General features: G+C 39.9%; 1 protein-coding gene across 1 annotated transcript; it reads right to left on the bottom strand.

Annotated features, from left to right (window-relative positions):
* Window positions 1-14,823: 14,823 nt before the first annotated feature.
* LOC145049585 (uncharacterized) lies at window positions 14,824-15,789 on the bottom strand. Its single transcript, XM_078997971.1, has one exon. It carries the CDS (start codon window positions 15,787-15,789, stop codon window positions 14,824-14,826), a length of 966 nt encoding a protein of 321 aa, XP_078854097.1.

The following is a 15,789-nucleotide window of genomic DNA, read 5'->3' as shown; positions in this document are numbered from 1 at the left end:
TGAGGCCATAATTTGTAAAAGTCAAAAGTCAAATAATGGGCCACTGCCCAACATATAGCCCAACATAGTCGACGAGTCTGTTGAAGATTACCTTGGAACTCGGTGAGTCTGTTCTTAGACTCGGCGAGTCTGGTCCCAGAACCTAATCTCTTTTGGGTTAAAGCTTTGGATTAGTGAGCCGGTTGGCGACACGGTGAGTTGGTCAGGATGGGACTCAGAGATCGTTGGACTCTACGAGTCTTGGGGCAACTCGGCGAGTTAAGTTGTGATATGAGAGTTTTCTGGGTGTGGGAACTCGGCGAGTCGACGGGGTGACTCGGTGAGTAGAAGTCAACCAGGAAGGTTAGCTTTGTCTGAGGACTTTCACTTTGACCAAGAATTGACCAGTTTGACTTCCAAGGGTATTTTGGTAATTCTGGTATTTATGGAATTGTTTCTTTGGTAGTGTTCTGAGGTGAAGTTCGTGTCGGTGGTCAGAGCAGCTTGGTCTTATCTCTTCAGTCGGCAATTGCATGTGAGGTATCCTCACTATATCGACAGGGTCTACGACACCAAGGTCGGCCCTTTATCGGATGGAAATCTGGGTACTGCTTGTTATGTTATTGCTTTGCTAGACCTGCACCCTGGTATTTAGGGTAATGCTATGTTAGTGACCTGGTTAAGGTCGGTACCCGGTATATAGGGTAATGTTATCCTAGTGACCGGTTAGGTCGGAGTCCTGGTTAGGATGTTGATATGTTATATGATCTGTTAGACCGTTTGTCTGGTTAAGGATTTGTTATGTGATTAATTGTTTTATGTGCACATGGTTGTTTGACGGGGGTTTGGGTTAAGGCGGGTCCTGCTTTGTGCTATAGGCTAACATACCCAGGGCGGACCAGATATTACGAAGGCCCAGTGAGCGATCCGGATAGGCTGAAGGCCCCAAGAGGGAGGACCAGACGTGCCGAGGCTCGGAGAGTGGACTAGACTGGCTGAAGGCCCGGTGCGGGCGGACCAGTCATAGTGTAGACTCAAAGTGTGAACCAGGTGGATTGAAGGCCCGGTGTGGACGGACCAATCACACTGTAGACTCGATATACGTGGCTGGACTTGGAGGGTGGACCAGGTGGACTGAAGGCTCGGTGCGGCGGACCAGTCCCACAGTAGACCCGATGTGCCTGGTTGTTCTATTTGTGATATGTTATGAGTATGTTTATGTGTGTTTGGTATTTTCGGGGTAACTCACTAAGCTTTTGGGCTTACAGTTTAGTGTTTTGTTTCAGGTACTTGAGGAGATCGTGGCAAGGCGAAGGCGTGATCGTACCGCTCCTCATGTTTTATGATTTATGTGATATGGTTTTGGGGGATACTATGATGTTTAAACTATTTTGAAAATAAGATGTATGAATTTAATGGTTTTTGAATGAATTAAAATGTTTTAATTTGGCTTAAATTTTACAGTCATTACAAGATGGTATCAGAGCCTTGGTTTGAGTTAATTGGTGGAACATTCATGTGAATCCAGTCTCAAATCAAGGAGGGATTTTCAAAATGGTTTTCAAAAAGGTTTTTTCGAAATAAGTAGAGGACGCAGAGGGAACGATCAACCGGAGCCAGTAAGTAGACCCCAAAATACCATACAAGTTGTTTGATTATGTGATATGTTAGAACAGCATGCTAGTACTAGGTTAGGGACTTTCAGGAATTGCATGATAGAATTGCCTGATTATATGATGCCTACTAGCCTAGGGTTTCCTTGTATGAAATTGACATCATTACTCTAGTTGCTTAGTGTATGCATCACGGTTACATATAACCAAGATCTTATAGCCTGAGAATGTTTGATTTGGCCTTATGTTCGGTTCTTGTTTGATTAGGAACTTAAGGTAGGATCAGATATTCGAAAGTCTCTAGGGTCCAGCGTTGTGTATGACTAGCATGCACTAGTGCTACAGGGTTGGTGGAAGTTTCATGAATGGGAGTGTTGCGTGAGAATGGTAGGTCGGTTATGGGATGATGGTGCTCCTCTAGGAGTCGAGTGTTCGTTATGTATATGCTATTGTTAGGGTGTTGTGGTGATACTTGATAAAAATATGGGTAGGTGTAGAAGGTAGTATGGGCCCGTACTACTAAAAGCACGGGACCCATATGCGTGTCAAGGAAGTCACAACCCCTAGGGTTTTGTTTGGAGCTGGTTCTCGGGGTTATTATGAGGAATGCCTAATATCTTGTGATGTATTTGCAGTATGGAGATTACGAGATGTCTCGAGGCAGGATCCGGTTTGGGATCGGGATCAGGAGAGGGTGATCAGGGTGGATCGGTACCACCTGAGGTCATTGGTCAGATGGGTACGAACGAGTTGGATGCCAGGATTCGTGAGATACTACATGATGAATTTCCTGCTATGTCCCGACTGAGTTTCCGAAGATGTTTGGGTCGATCAAGACCGCCATGGTTGAGTACTTTGATGAGTGCTATGCAGCTCTTGCAGAGGCGGCTGCCGCGGCAGCTATAGCAGCTGTAACAGTGGCAGGAGGAGGATCTGGTCGAGGTTTTCAGTATCGGGACTTCGATAATACGAAGCCCCTACTTTCGATGGAGTTCAGGATCCGATCATTGCTATGAGGTGGTTGTCAGACGTGGAGGGTTGTTTCTTCACGTGTTCATGCCCTGCGGATCAAAGGGTGAGATGTGCTCTGAACCTTTTGAGGCTCGGGGCGAAGGATTGGTGGAGGTTGACTACGGGATCTTATTCGGATGCGCAGCGGGCTGCGGTTACTTAGGATCAATTTCGAGAGATGTTCAGCACTCGTTATGTTCCACGGGTTGAGAAAGAGAGGTTGGCTCAGGAATTACTGGAGATGAAGCAGGATTCAGAGTCAGTGACGGAGATCACCAGGATGTTCACTAAGAAGGCAATGTTTTGCCCGGATTTCGCTTCGGAGCAGGCTCAGATGTACCGATATCTAAGTATGATCAAAAGGGACATCAGGCAGTTTGTATCCACGCAGAGGTGTGATACATTGTTAGAACTGCAGGAGGTTGCCAGGCGGCGGGAGTTAGAGATGGAGTTGCAGTTGTGAGAGCAGAGGCAGGCCCCGGTGCAGTCGCAGCCGGCGCCGAAACGGTCCAAGATCGTTGACTCTAGGGCTGGAGGTCAGAGCAGCCGCACTTGTGAGAAGTGTGGGAAGGGTCATGCCGGGGTTTGTAGGTCCAGTGGTGAGTGTTGCAAGTGTGAGAAAGAGGGGCATTATGCGAGGGATTGTCGTCAGTCGGTTGCAGCTCAAGATATGAGGATCTGTTATCATTGTCATCAGGTTGGACACTTGAAGGTCAACTGTCCACAACTTGTTGCAAGACCGGTGCAGGCTCCAGCACCGGCCACATTGAGGATTATGGGTGGAGGTCAGGGTGGAGCGGAGCCTACGAGGGCTCAGGGATGCGCTTTCCAGCTTATAGCAGAGGAGGTCAGGGCAGAGCCAAATGCAGCTGCGGGTATATATCCATTTTGATGGCTTGTTATCTTGTTGATTATGTGGTATTGTAAATATGTTTGCCTTTTGCACATGATTCATAGTATGTTTGGGGATCTTAGTAGTTAGGAGTTGTAGTTGGTTATCATTTAGAAGGATTCTTGGTCGAAAGGTAAGGTATATGATCTCGTTGCTTGGAATAGCAACAGCGTTGCGAGAAGTGTTCAGTTGAGATTCAAATTTCCTTGGAGTTCGGGATATACGGTGTCGGGAGAGTGACCTGTGGAGGTTGCTCACTCCGGAGGGATTTGGTTCCTGGAGTTGAAGGGGAAACTTTATCAAGTTATGCCGGTTTGTTAGCGGAAGTTAGTAGTGGGTACACTAAGTGGGGAGAATTGGAAAATTCTCTGGTGAAACAGCAAGCATCCAGGGTTGGTTAGTTGTTTGGATTTATTAATGTTGTTAGGCGAGAGTGTGGCATGATTGGAGCAAGTGATAGTCAAGTGGGCAGGGAATAGACCATGGTTTCAGGAAACGTAGTTGGTTGATGTAAGGCCTGGGTTAGGCCTTGGAAAGGATTTCGGGAACGGAACTGGAGTTCGGAACCCCAAGAGGGCTAGAACAGATTTCATGGGAGAGATTCCCGGGAAGGATAGTTCAGGGTGGCGTACGACAGTTTTGAGCGGTCCAGATAGGCTAAAGGCCGGAATGCGTACCAGTTAGGCCGAAGCCTCAGGAAATGGTCCAGACAGGCTGAAGGCCCAGGAGGGCGGTCCAGACATGCTGAAGGTTCCGAGAGTGGTCCAGATTGGCTGAAGGCCTGGAAAGGCGGTCAAGTCATGCTGAAGACTCTGTATGTGTTAGTGGATCGGTATGAGGAGAATAAGTGAATATATCGCCATAAATGGTAATCAATATGGTCTGGCCCCAAGTATTGATCATGATGATGGAGTTGGCTAGAGGCCATGCGTGGGCCTAGTTAGTATGTGATCGGATTCGGAGTATATGGGAGTTAAAGAATAACAGTTGCTTTACATGGATAGTGTAGAGTGGAGTTTAGTACAGTGGCACTTGCAGGTGTGGCAAGGTTTGTTGAGTAGATTTCCTGGAAGGGAAAGGTATATAGCTCCAGAAGGAGTGCGGGTCCTCTAAAAGGAAAATAATAGTGTGAATTGATGATCGAAAGTACTTCAGTTATTGATAGTAAGCACTGGGGTTGTACCAAATATATGGAAGCACTTACGGGTTGGATGCCCGTTAAGGTTGTATCAATGTTGGATGATGTATAGGCATGTTTTCAGTCAACTTGGAAGAGGAGGAGGATAGTGGTTCCAGATTGGAGGTTTGGACAAAGGAAGGTGAGACAGCAGGTTAGCAGACTCGGGAGTAGTCTGGACTGGTGTTGAGGACTGTATGAGGATATTACAGTCGGAGGTCAAGGACCTAGAGGTTGTGATAGGGAGGTGTGAGTGGGTTGCACTCCGTTGTGTCGAACCAAAGGGTTCGAGGGTGATGGAAGGACAAGATCCTTATTTTTGAGTATGGTTGTGGTCAGGAGATATGGACGTAGTGGTGTTCCATCCTAGGGATGGCTGGACCATCGTAGGCGTGCCTGGTTTTTCAACCCGAGGCTGTTTGGGGCAGGTACGATGTGTATGAACATTATAGCTGGGTGTTCAGGAGGGTTGCTCGGAGGCTGTGAATTCTTTCATCATGTCAGCAAGGTAGGGGATTTGATCCAAGGAGGAAGCGAGATGATTTTCCATTGTTGCAAATTGATAAGGGTGGCGCCAGTTGGGCGAAAGATAGTGAGCTAATACTGGGACAAGACCCGATGGTTTAAAATGGTATCTAGTTTTCGCAGGTGGCGAATGAATGTGTAAGTCGGAAGTAAGGTAATGTCTTCTGGTGGCATTTGGTCGATGAGTGTTGTTATCAGGAAGGAGAAGTCGGTGGCCGACTTGAAGCGATTATCAGGACCCTGCAAGGGAAGGGATGAATTTTAAGGATTCGATAGTAGTGTTTGAAGGAATCTGGGTCGGTTGAGACCAGTGGATGCATTGTGGGAGTATCATCCGGAAGTTTGTGTTTCCGTAGGCTTCGAGGACGAAGCCTAATTTAAGCAGGGGAGAATTGTAACATCCCAAGTTCGGAACAATAAATGAAGGGTTCTAAGTGTAAATAAAGGAAAGGACTTGACGAGTAGGTATGCTTACTCGTCGAGTCGGAGCGGGTTTGGATCACAAATCAAGTGACCAACTTGCCGAGTCAGAAGCTGGACTCTACGAGTTGGTGCTGGAATGAGAAAAACCCTAATCTTAGGGTTTGCACCCTATTTAAAGGACTTTATGTCCTTCTCCCAACCTCCTAATCCCCTGAGAATTCCAGAAACCCTAACCTTAGTGTGAGACTTCATTATTGAGGAGATTGGAGCTTGGAAGAGGAAATTGGTGAGAAAGAGCTTGAGGAATTAAAAGCTTGCTGCAAAGGAGTGGTGTAGATCCCGGATCTACTTCAGTGGAGCATATATTGGAGGTAATAATCTGTTGCTTGGGCTCTTTGGTATCGAGATCTATTATCATTTGAAATTTGGGGCATTTTTGGTATGATTAAGAGCTATTTCGAGTTAGAGGCTTAGATCTGAGGCTGCTACTTCAGATCCAGGCTTGTGATGGTCCATAATGTCATAAAGTTTCAATCATTGAGTTGTTGGCGAATCCCCTTTGTCCAAAACCCAATCCCTAGTATGTTTTGGGCCTAAATCTCCATGGTTTCACGTAAAGTTTGCAACTTTATGTGAGGGTTAGATTGTAGGAGGGTGGATCTATGGATTTGAGCCTCTGCATGACTCGAATAGCTTCTGAATGGGTTGAGAACTGGAGAGACTCGGCGAGTCACATGGGTGTACCCAACGAGTTATATGAACATGTGCATGGACTCGGTGAGTTGGAAGAACAACTCGACGAGTTTGTTTAAGATTGCCTTGGAATTCGGCAAGTCTGTTCTTAGACTCGGCGAGTTTGGTCCCAGAACCCAATCTCTTTTGGGTTAAAGCTTTGGATTAGTGAGTCGGTTGCCGACTCGGTGAGTTGGTCAGGATGGGACTCAGCAATCGTTTGACTCGGCGAGTCTTGGGGCGACTCGGCAAGTTAAGTTGTGATATGAGAGTTTTCTGGGTGTGGGAACTCGGCGAGTCGACGGGCTGACTCGGCGAGTAGAAGTCAAACAGGAAGGTTGACTTTGTCTGAGGACTTTGACTTTGACCAAGAATTGACCAGTTTGACTTCCAAGGGTAATTTGGTAATTCTGGTGTTTATGGAATTTGTTTTTTGGTACTGTTCTGAGGTAAAGTTCGTGTCGGTGGTCGGAGCAGCTTGGTCTTATCTCTTTAGTCGGAAATTGTAGGTGTGTTATCCTCACTATATCGACAGGGTCTACGGCACCAAGGTCGGCCCTTTATCGGATGAAAACTCGGGTATTGCTTGTTATGTTATTGCTTTGCTAGATCTGCATCCTGGTATTTAGGGTAATGCTATGTTAGTGACTTGGTTAAGATCGGTACCTGGTATGTAGGGTAATATTATGCTAGTGACCGGTTAGGTCGGAAAGCCTGGTTAGGATGTTGTTATGTTATATGATCTGTTAGATCGTTTGTCTGGTTAAGGATTTGTTATGTGATTAATTGTTTTATGTGGACATGGTTGTTTGACGGGGGTTTGGGTTGAGGCGGGTCCTGCTTTGTGTTGTAGGCCAACATACCTAGGGCGGACCGGATATTCCGAAGGCCCAGCAAGTGGTCCGGATAGGCTGAAGGCCCCAAGAGGGCGGACCAAACATGCCGAGGCTCGGAGAGTGGACCAGACTGACTGAAGGCTCGGTGCGGGCAAACCAGTCATACTGTAGACTCAAAGTGTGGACCAGGTGGATTGAAGGCCCGGTGCGGGCGGACCAATCACACTGTAGACTCGATATACATGGCTAGACTCGGAGGGTGGACCAGCTGGACTGAAGGCCCGATGCGGCGGACCAGTCCCACAGTATAACCGATGTGTATGACTGTTCTATTTGCGATATGTTATGAGTATGTTTATGTGTGGTTGGTATTTTGGGGGTAACTCACTAAGCTTTTGGGCTTACAGTTCAGTGTTTTGTTTTAGGTACTTCAAGAGATCATGGCAAGGAAAAGGCGTGATCGTACCGCTCCTAATGTTTTATGATTTATGTGATATGGTTCTGGGGGATGCTCTTATGTTTAAACTATTTTGAAAATAAGATGTATGAATTTAATGGTTTTTGAATGAATTAAAATGTTTAATTTGGCTTAAATTTTATGGTCGTTACAGGTATTTTGGTCATTTTAATTGACCTTTACTTATATTCAATAGGTAGTACTTAAGGGGGGTGTTACTTGTGGAAAGAAGCTTGAAAGAGAGTAGCAACCTAGATTGGAGAACTAGGTGAGTATGTGTGGACTTTTTCCCCACTTTGGGGTGCATGGCTAAATGTTAAACTATCTTCTGGAAAAATGTTTCGAAAATTTAAGTGTTTCTTTTGAATATGTTTAATGATTATATGCTAATGAAAAAGGAAAGAATGTAATGATGCAATGAAAACCGTCCGGACCATGATACCTCATAAGAGGCACTAGAGGAATTTACTGGGGTGGTACCTCCCCGTCGCGAAGTAGATGTCCTATTATGATACCTTGGTGGATTGATTTGTTCTTTCCACCTTGGCCTTGGGAATGACAAAGGAAGTAAATGTTATGATATCAAAGACAATTTATGTTATGTAAGAAATGAATTTCTTTGAAAATACTTGAAATGTTTTAATGTCTAAAACCCACGTAACTCAGAAGACATTTTGTCTTACGTATCTCTTTTTAAATGCCATGTATCTCACGTGATAGCTAAAGGTGTGAAGTGATCTAGAAGTAATGAAGTCCATGGGAGACTTAGTGGAGCATAAGTTACACTTTTGTAAATCTTGGTTTGCTTACTATGGTTTATTTGATACAATGTTAGTAACACCCAAGAATTTTTTTTGAAACTGTTTAAACTCTGATGATTTGTTAAATGTTTTTTTTCTTTTGTTAAACCTTGCCTTTGGGTTAAAACAGAGCATTAAATTTTGTTTGAAAAAATATGGGGTGTTACATTTTTTGTCCACTACATGAGCTCCAAATCTTAGATTTAACTCATCGTAAGGCTTTGATGGATAAAGTTTCCAACTTTTTCCATTAAGACATTTCGCTAAGCCAAGATCTCAATTCCTAGGTCCTAAATTGCAACTTAATGCGTGGAACCAACCATTAAGAACTTAATTCTTAAAGTCTTCAATATGAAACTTCCAAAAGGGTTTTAAGGACCTTAACAATCCTTAAAAATGCAAACTTTATGGACATGCATACCCCATCCATGGCATTTCCTAAATCTAGGGCAAAAGATGCAATACCTAAATACCATTCAAAGTCCCCAAATCACAACCACATTGCAGATCTATGATATATAACGGTCTGGGGACCCAGAGAGATCATAATGTTGCAAACTTTATCTCTTTTATACTCATTTCGTCTTCACAAATAGGGTAAAATATGGCATAACATCTAGATCTAAGAAGTATGCAAAAAAAATGAGATTTTGAGGACTTACAAGAAGTCTAGAAGCTGCATACAAGGATGATGAAGGTATTCTTGGAAGAACTAAACACCAAAACTTCTTCTTCTTCCATCAAAACCACCAAAAAAATTACAAAAGTGAGCTCAAAAGTTTCAAGAGAACTAGGTTTTAACCAAATGGGCATGTGGAGGCAATGTAGGCTGAGCGTAAAGGAAACCCTAGCCCCTCACTTTCTTTAAATAGGGATTAAGTCCGAAATTAGGGTTTTTCATATGATTAGGTTTCACGTCGTGACACTCAAATGATCCATACTGATTGACGCAACCATGTTATGACCTGACAGTGCTTCCCTCACGCCGTGACTCTCCTAAAACTCATATTATACTTCACATTTTCATACCTCAAGGATCCGGATGTTAAAAATCTCCCCCACTTGAATCGGATTTTGTCCTTGAAGTACGTTGTCGCAAACAAATCGGGATAATGCTCCCTCATCTCTTCCTTAGGTTTTCAAGTCTACTTATAACCTTTCCAATACCGCCATTGAAACTTCACCAAACCTACTACCTTCTTTCATGAGGTCTTCATCTTATTGTCAAGAATCATAATTGGTCTCTCAACATAATTTAGGTGCTCATCAACTTGAATGTCGTCCATAGGAACCACTGCAGAATCATCAGCCAAACACTTTCGTAGGTAAGAGACATGGAAAGTGTTGTGAATCTGATTAAGCTCATCAGGAAGGTCTAATCAATACGTAACCTTGCCCACCCAGGTGATAATCCTGAAGGGGCCAATGTATCTTGGGCCCAACTTTCCATGTTTTGGAAACCGGATGACACATTCAGAAGCATAATATCTCCGACATGGAACTAGACGTCTGGATGTCGCCAGTCAGCATAGCTCTTCTTGCGACTCTGCATGGTCTGCAGCCAATTGCACACATATTGTATCAACTCCGTGGCGACTCAGTGCTGCTAAAATGATGACTGAGTGATAACCTTTGCCAATTTAAACTTGGAGAACACATGATAAGACAAGGTTCAGTAACACAAAGAATATGTCCTAGCGGTGAAAATCCTTAACAAATGGAAACCTTATAGTTACAAAAATACTTCCATTTTTTGAAGAAACTAGACATTTAATATGGAGAATTGTGACAAAAGAGACCTAAAAACTATCCTAGAAAAGAGAGATCAACATCAGAGCGAGATCTGAAGCAATCAAGTGAAGCAACACATTGATTTAGGTTTTCTATTATAATCATGTCTAGCATAGTGTTTATCATTTCTAGTTGTTAGGAATTTCGTTACAAAAATAAATTTCGTTGAAATTTTGCTATGGAGTTCAAATTTATAGCTATTCAGCTATGGAAATTTGCAACGAAAATAAAACTCGTGGAAGTTTGACTATGCATATATTGCACGTTTTGTTACGAATAGGAATAGATATTGTCTACACAAATCAATTATGTAGATGATTTCCTATGGAGTAAATGCACATTGCTATTTTGTAACGAATTTCGTTATTAAATAGATTATGTAGCAATGTTGGTAAGGAATTATAATTCATAGTCATGTTGTTATGGAAATTTGCTATTGAAATCAATTCGGTAGTTGTTTTGTTGTGGAGTAAATTAATCGTTGATCTGTTATTATGAATATTGGTAAGGAATGAAATGACATTTAATTTTATCCAAGACACTAATACATAACATCAGATTTACCAATTCACATGTAAACACTAAAAGTTAGACAATGTAACCATCAACAAAAAAAACCATCAGATCTAATGCCCTAGCTACAAATCAATGCAAAAATAAACAAAATGAACATGTAAGAGACCATTCACTTAATAAAGAAACTTGCAAACAAATATACTCAAAGAAAAATCAAAACGGGGTACGTTTACCTTCATTCAATGGCTACTCAATATTTTTTTCTTCCTCTTTTTCTTCGATGCTCGATGTACTATACTCATAACTACCATCGCTGTCAGGAATACCATCTTTTTTAACTTCTAATTTCAACCCACTTCCAAGAACTTGCTTTTCAATACACATTCTATGAATAGGAACTGTCTTCATAACAATATATGGTACCCAATTTAATCCTTGATATTCCAATCATACACATTCAAAACCCATCGTTCTTATCTAGCTTAGAGTCTACAAATGACAATTTATAAATTTCAAAGTTCATAGTTCTTCAACTGGTCTTATAAGAACTTTCACTCTTCTTGTAACCTATTAACATATAACACAATGATATAATGCAAAAAAAAAAAAACAACTAGCAATAATAATAACAAATACAAAATAAAATAAAATGAATCATTTTCAAATGCTAAAGGTACCTCTTCTTCAAGTACGCATGACAATCACTGCTTGTTTTCATGGATTTACTAGCTTTTGGCTTTCCACTAAAAAGAAAGAACTTCTATTGTTTTTCACACCATTCCTAAAGCAAAAAGTAACATACAATACTACAAAATCAAAAATAAAATACGGTTGAAAAAGCAATTAAAATACGGACATTGAAACGTATTCTAATAGAACGTGTTTTATTTAAAGAAGCAATAAAATACGGTTATAGAACCGTCTTTTATTTAGAAGATATAATACGGTAAACTATGCATAGAATACGGTTGTAGAACCGTAATCTATAAGAATATAGAGTACGGTAATCTAAGTAGTAGAATACGATTGCGGAACCGTAATATATGAGAAGATTTAGTACGCTAATCTAGAAAATAGAATACAGTTGTAGAACCGTAATGTATATGTCTATTAATAAAAAAAAAATCAAAAATTAGATAGTTTTGAAACAAATTATACCGGTCTTCCGTTTGATATATGGATATGCGTATTTATAAAGTTCTCAAATTTAGTCTTGAGAAATTATAAAATTGACAACTACAATGAAAAATAAAAATAAATGCATTAGCTTTTACGAACAATAATAATTGGTCATTCCAAATAATAAAAAGTAACTATAACAAAATAATAGTTAAAAATAAAGTATTAAGACCCAATCATACTAGACTCAAACGACAAAGGAGAAAGACCATTGTTTTCATTACAAACCTATGACACCTAAAAAAAATAAAAAACAAAGAAACTTCTTCTGTCTTTTTGCACCTTTCCGATTACTGTGGCTCCATTATTCAAAGTGGACTCGAACCAACCATAATCAAGAACCAAAAGTAAAGATGAGTCAAGATATTATATTTTTATATGTAAAAAAAAGCATATGATACATGACTTTGTTTAAACCATAGAAGTTATTCAAAATAAATCAATAATAACAAGTGTAGAAAATAGAATTAACCATTAAATACAGGCTTCATTTCATATATTTACTTTGAAAAGTAGTCATCCACGCATTGACCACATCGTCCAACAACTTTTCTGGAATGGGGTTTATATCATTCCAAAGGTTCTATATGCACAATAAAACAAAAACCCTTATTGAACAAAAGAGACGCTTTGGTGCAATAGACAAAATGAAAAAAACAATATTACAAAACTTACTTACATTTGGGAATGCATATTGCCGATACATGACAAATTCACGCATCCATTTCAACACATAATAGCCACATTCCTAATTAGACAATTGTTGGTTGCACTAAAAAAATTAACATCACATGTTTACTTATGTTATATATATATATATATATATATATATATATATATATATATATATATATATATATATATATATATATATATATATATATATAGAGAGAGAGAGAGAGAGAGAGGTCAATTACATCAGCAATTGTCCATGTCATTGGATGTGATGTTTCAAAATCTTCATTAAACATTTCAACAGCCTGAAAACAAAAACAAGTAATATTGTTACGATTTATAGAAAGAAATGTCATCCCAAACTATATAAAAAAATATCTTACTTTTCAACATGCTTTATGACTTTGTAGCAATCAGTCGAATTTCCTGACTTCTTAATGGAATCCAAAATGTAACCAGTGCGTTGATAAGGGCAAATCACAAGCAACAACCAATGTCGACTAGAATGTTTAAAGTGCTTAGGATAAAAATCAATAAACAAAAAAACATACAAAAATTATTATAGTAGACTATAGTACCTTTGCCAATATGGGGCAAGAAAAAAGTCTTTTTCTTGATGGAAATTCATTGTTTCAGCGATCTCAGTTGCAACACGATTGTTGTGTTGGTTTGTCTTGTCCTGCTCATCATGGACACATAATGTTTCAGTGATCGACTGTGGGTTTATAAATGCACATCTGTTAACCCCATTTGTTGCAAGAATGGAATGTAGCACTCTGAAACAAAATAGTATGTATTATAAAAATAAAATATTTGAAAAGTTTAATATAATGAAAATTAATACACTTACGTTTGATACCAAAGTATACAAGTGATGTCAATCACTTCACTATTCAACATCTCCAAAATCACATCATGCCTAATGTATGTTTCAATCCTCCCCGGCCCAAACATACCAGGTTCTGACTCAACATGAAAATCTTCAACAAATTTGTTGCTTGTAAAAGTATTATACCATGATTGAATGACCGGTCTGCCTTGTAGTTTCTTTGGTGTCACAATTTTTTGTGTTGCCCTCTTTGCAATTGTTGGCAACTGCTTGACTGCTTGCTTTTTTTTGGTATCGTTGGACCTGCATTAACAGACCATTTGATTGTTACATATGCTTCAAGAATTTCAAGGGAGTAATACTAGTTTTGAGCAATTACCTGGTTGTCCACAATAGAGGCAACTTTTTTAGTGGGAGGACTTGCATTTTTTTCCACAGATGGAGACGAGTGGGAGGTCTAGTAGATAGTCAAAGTAAGTGATTAATATAATTATGGATGTACTACTACAATATTAGATAAAAATAAAGGATATGCATGTATACCTTAGTAAGAAGAATCGCATGGTATAACAAGCTGGTGGTAGATACGCGTGTTTTTCGTCTTTCGGAATAGGAGCAAGCTCGGGTCGAATTCCCATTTTAATCATGTCCCTTTGAACCTTAATTCCATCCTTTGATCTTCCACTAATGTTCAACAACAATCCTATCATGCTTTCACCATAATTTTTCACTATATGCATAGGATCTATACAATGTCGAACATCTAACTTTTCCCAATATGGTAATTCCCAAAAAATTGACCTCTTTTTCCAGTTATCTGGACAATTGTTTTTAACGCCTTTTCCAAACACAATGTTTAGATTTTCAACCCGAGAAAACGTAGTTCTTCCGTTCATTGGTTGGGGCGCTTTACCATTCTCTGTTTTACCATCAAACAAATTTCCTTGCTTACGATATTCGTGATCCATTCGAAGCGACCTTTGATGTCCCATGTATACATTTTTTTTACAATTTTCCAACCATAACCGGTGTGTATTATTTTCACAAATTGGACATGCCTTTTTTCCTTTCGTACTATACCCTGACAAATTTGCATAAGTTGGAAAATCACTTATAGTGCAAAAAATCATAGCTCGTAGTTGGAAATACTCCTTCTTATACGCATCATACACTTCAACGCCCAAATTCCATAATTTTTTCATGTCTTCAACTAACGGAGACAAATACACATCAATATTGTTTCCGAGTTGTTTCGGGCCTTGAATTAGCAATGACATCATGATGTATTTTCGCTTCATGCATAGCCAAGATGGAAGATTGTATATACATAGTAGCATTGGCCATACGCTACGTTGACTACCCATGTTTCCGAATGGATTAATTCCATCTTAACTAAGTCCGAATCGGATATTTCTAATCTCGGCAGCAAATTCCTTAAATTCGTAATCAATATTTCTCCATTGTGGAGAATCAACCACATGCCTCATTATTCCGTCTGTGCTACGCTTCTCGAAATGCCAACGCAACAACTTTGCATCTTTGGCGTTTACAAATAATCGTTTTAGTCTTGGTATGATGGGTAAATACCACAATACTTTAGTAGGGGGTGCATTCCTTTTCACATTGTCTTCTTCTTTTGTATTCTTCTGTATATAGCGCGATTTACCACATGTAATGCATTTATCTTGACCATCATATTGATCTCTATAAATCATGCAATCATTTGGACATGCATGAATTCTCTCGATTTCCAAACCCATTGGACACACCAACTTTTTCGCTTGATATAATGAAACAGGTAGCTCATTATCTTCAGGAAGCATTTCATGCAAAATCTCTAGCAAGTTTGTAAAACTTTTATCACTCCAACCATTATTCGCTTTTAAGTTAAATAATTTCAGCATAGCAGAAAGTTTGGTAAATTTTGTGCACCCAACATATAACGGTTTTTCTGCATCAACAAACAGTTGTTGAAAATTTTCAAAATATTTATTAGGAACGTCATCTTGAATATCATGTAAAATGTCATCTATTTGATCATAGTTGTCATTGTCAAAATCGTCAATGTCATCGTCGTTAGTTTCGGTATCAACCGTATTACTATCAATTAATAACTCACCATGTCGTGACCAACGAGTATACCCATTCATAAACCCATGGCATATAAGGTGTTCTTCTATTGACTTTGAATCGGTAAAATTTTTACAATTTTGACACTTTTTACAAGGACACCAAATTTGTCTTTCTCCTTTTTTTACTCGATGTCCCTCAGCAACTTTAAGAAAATCCTTCAACCTAGTTAAGTATTCTTTGTCATGACGTTGTAATCCATACATCCAAGTATCACGATTCAT

The sequence above is a fragment of the Lactuca serriola genome, chromosome 5 (assembly GCF_051521515.1).
Source record: "Lactuca serriola cultivar US96UC23 chromosome 5, Lser_US96UC23_V15, whole genome shotgun sequence".
Lineage (NCBI taxonomy): Eukaryota > Viridiplantae > Streptophyta > Magnoliopsida > Asterales > Asteraceae > Lactuca > Lactuca serriola.
Note: the sequence above shows the minus strand (reverse complement) of the source record. Positions and strands in the feature narration are given on the sequence as shown.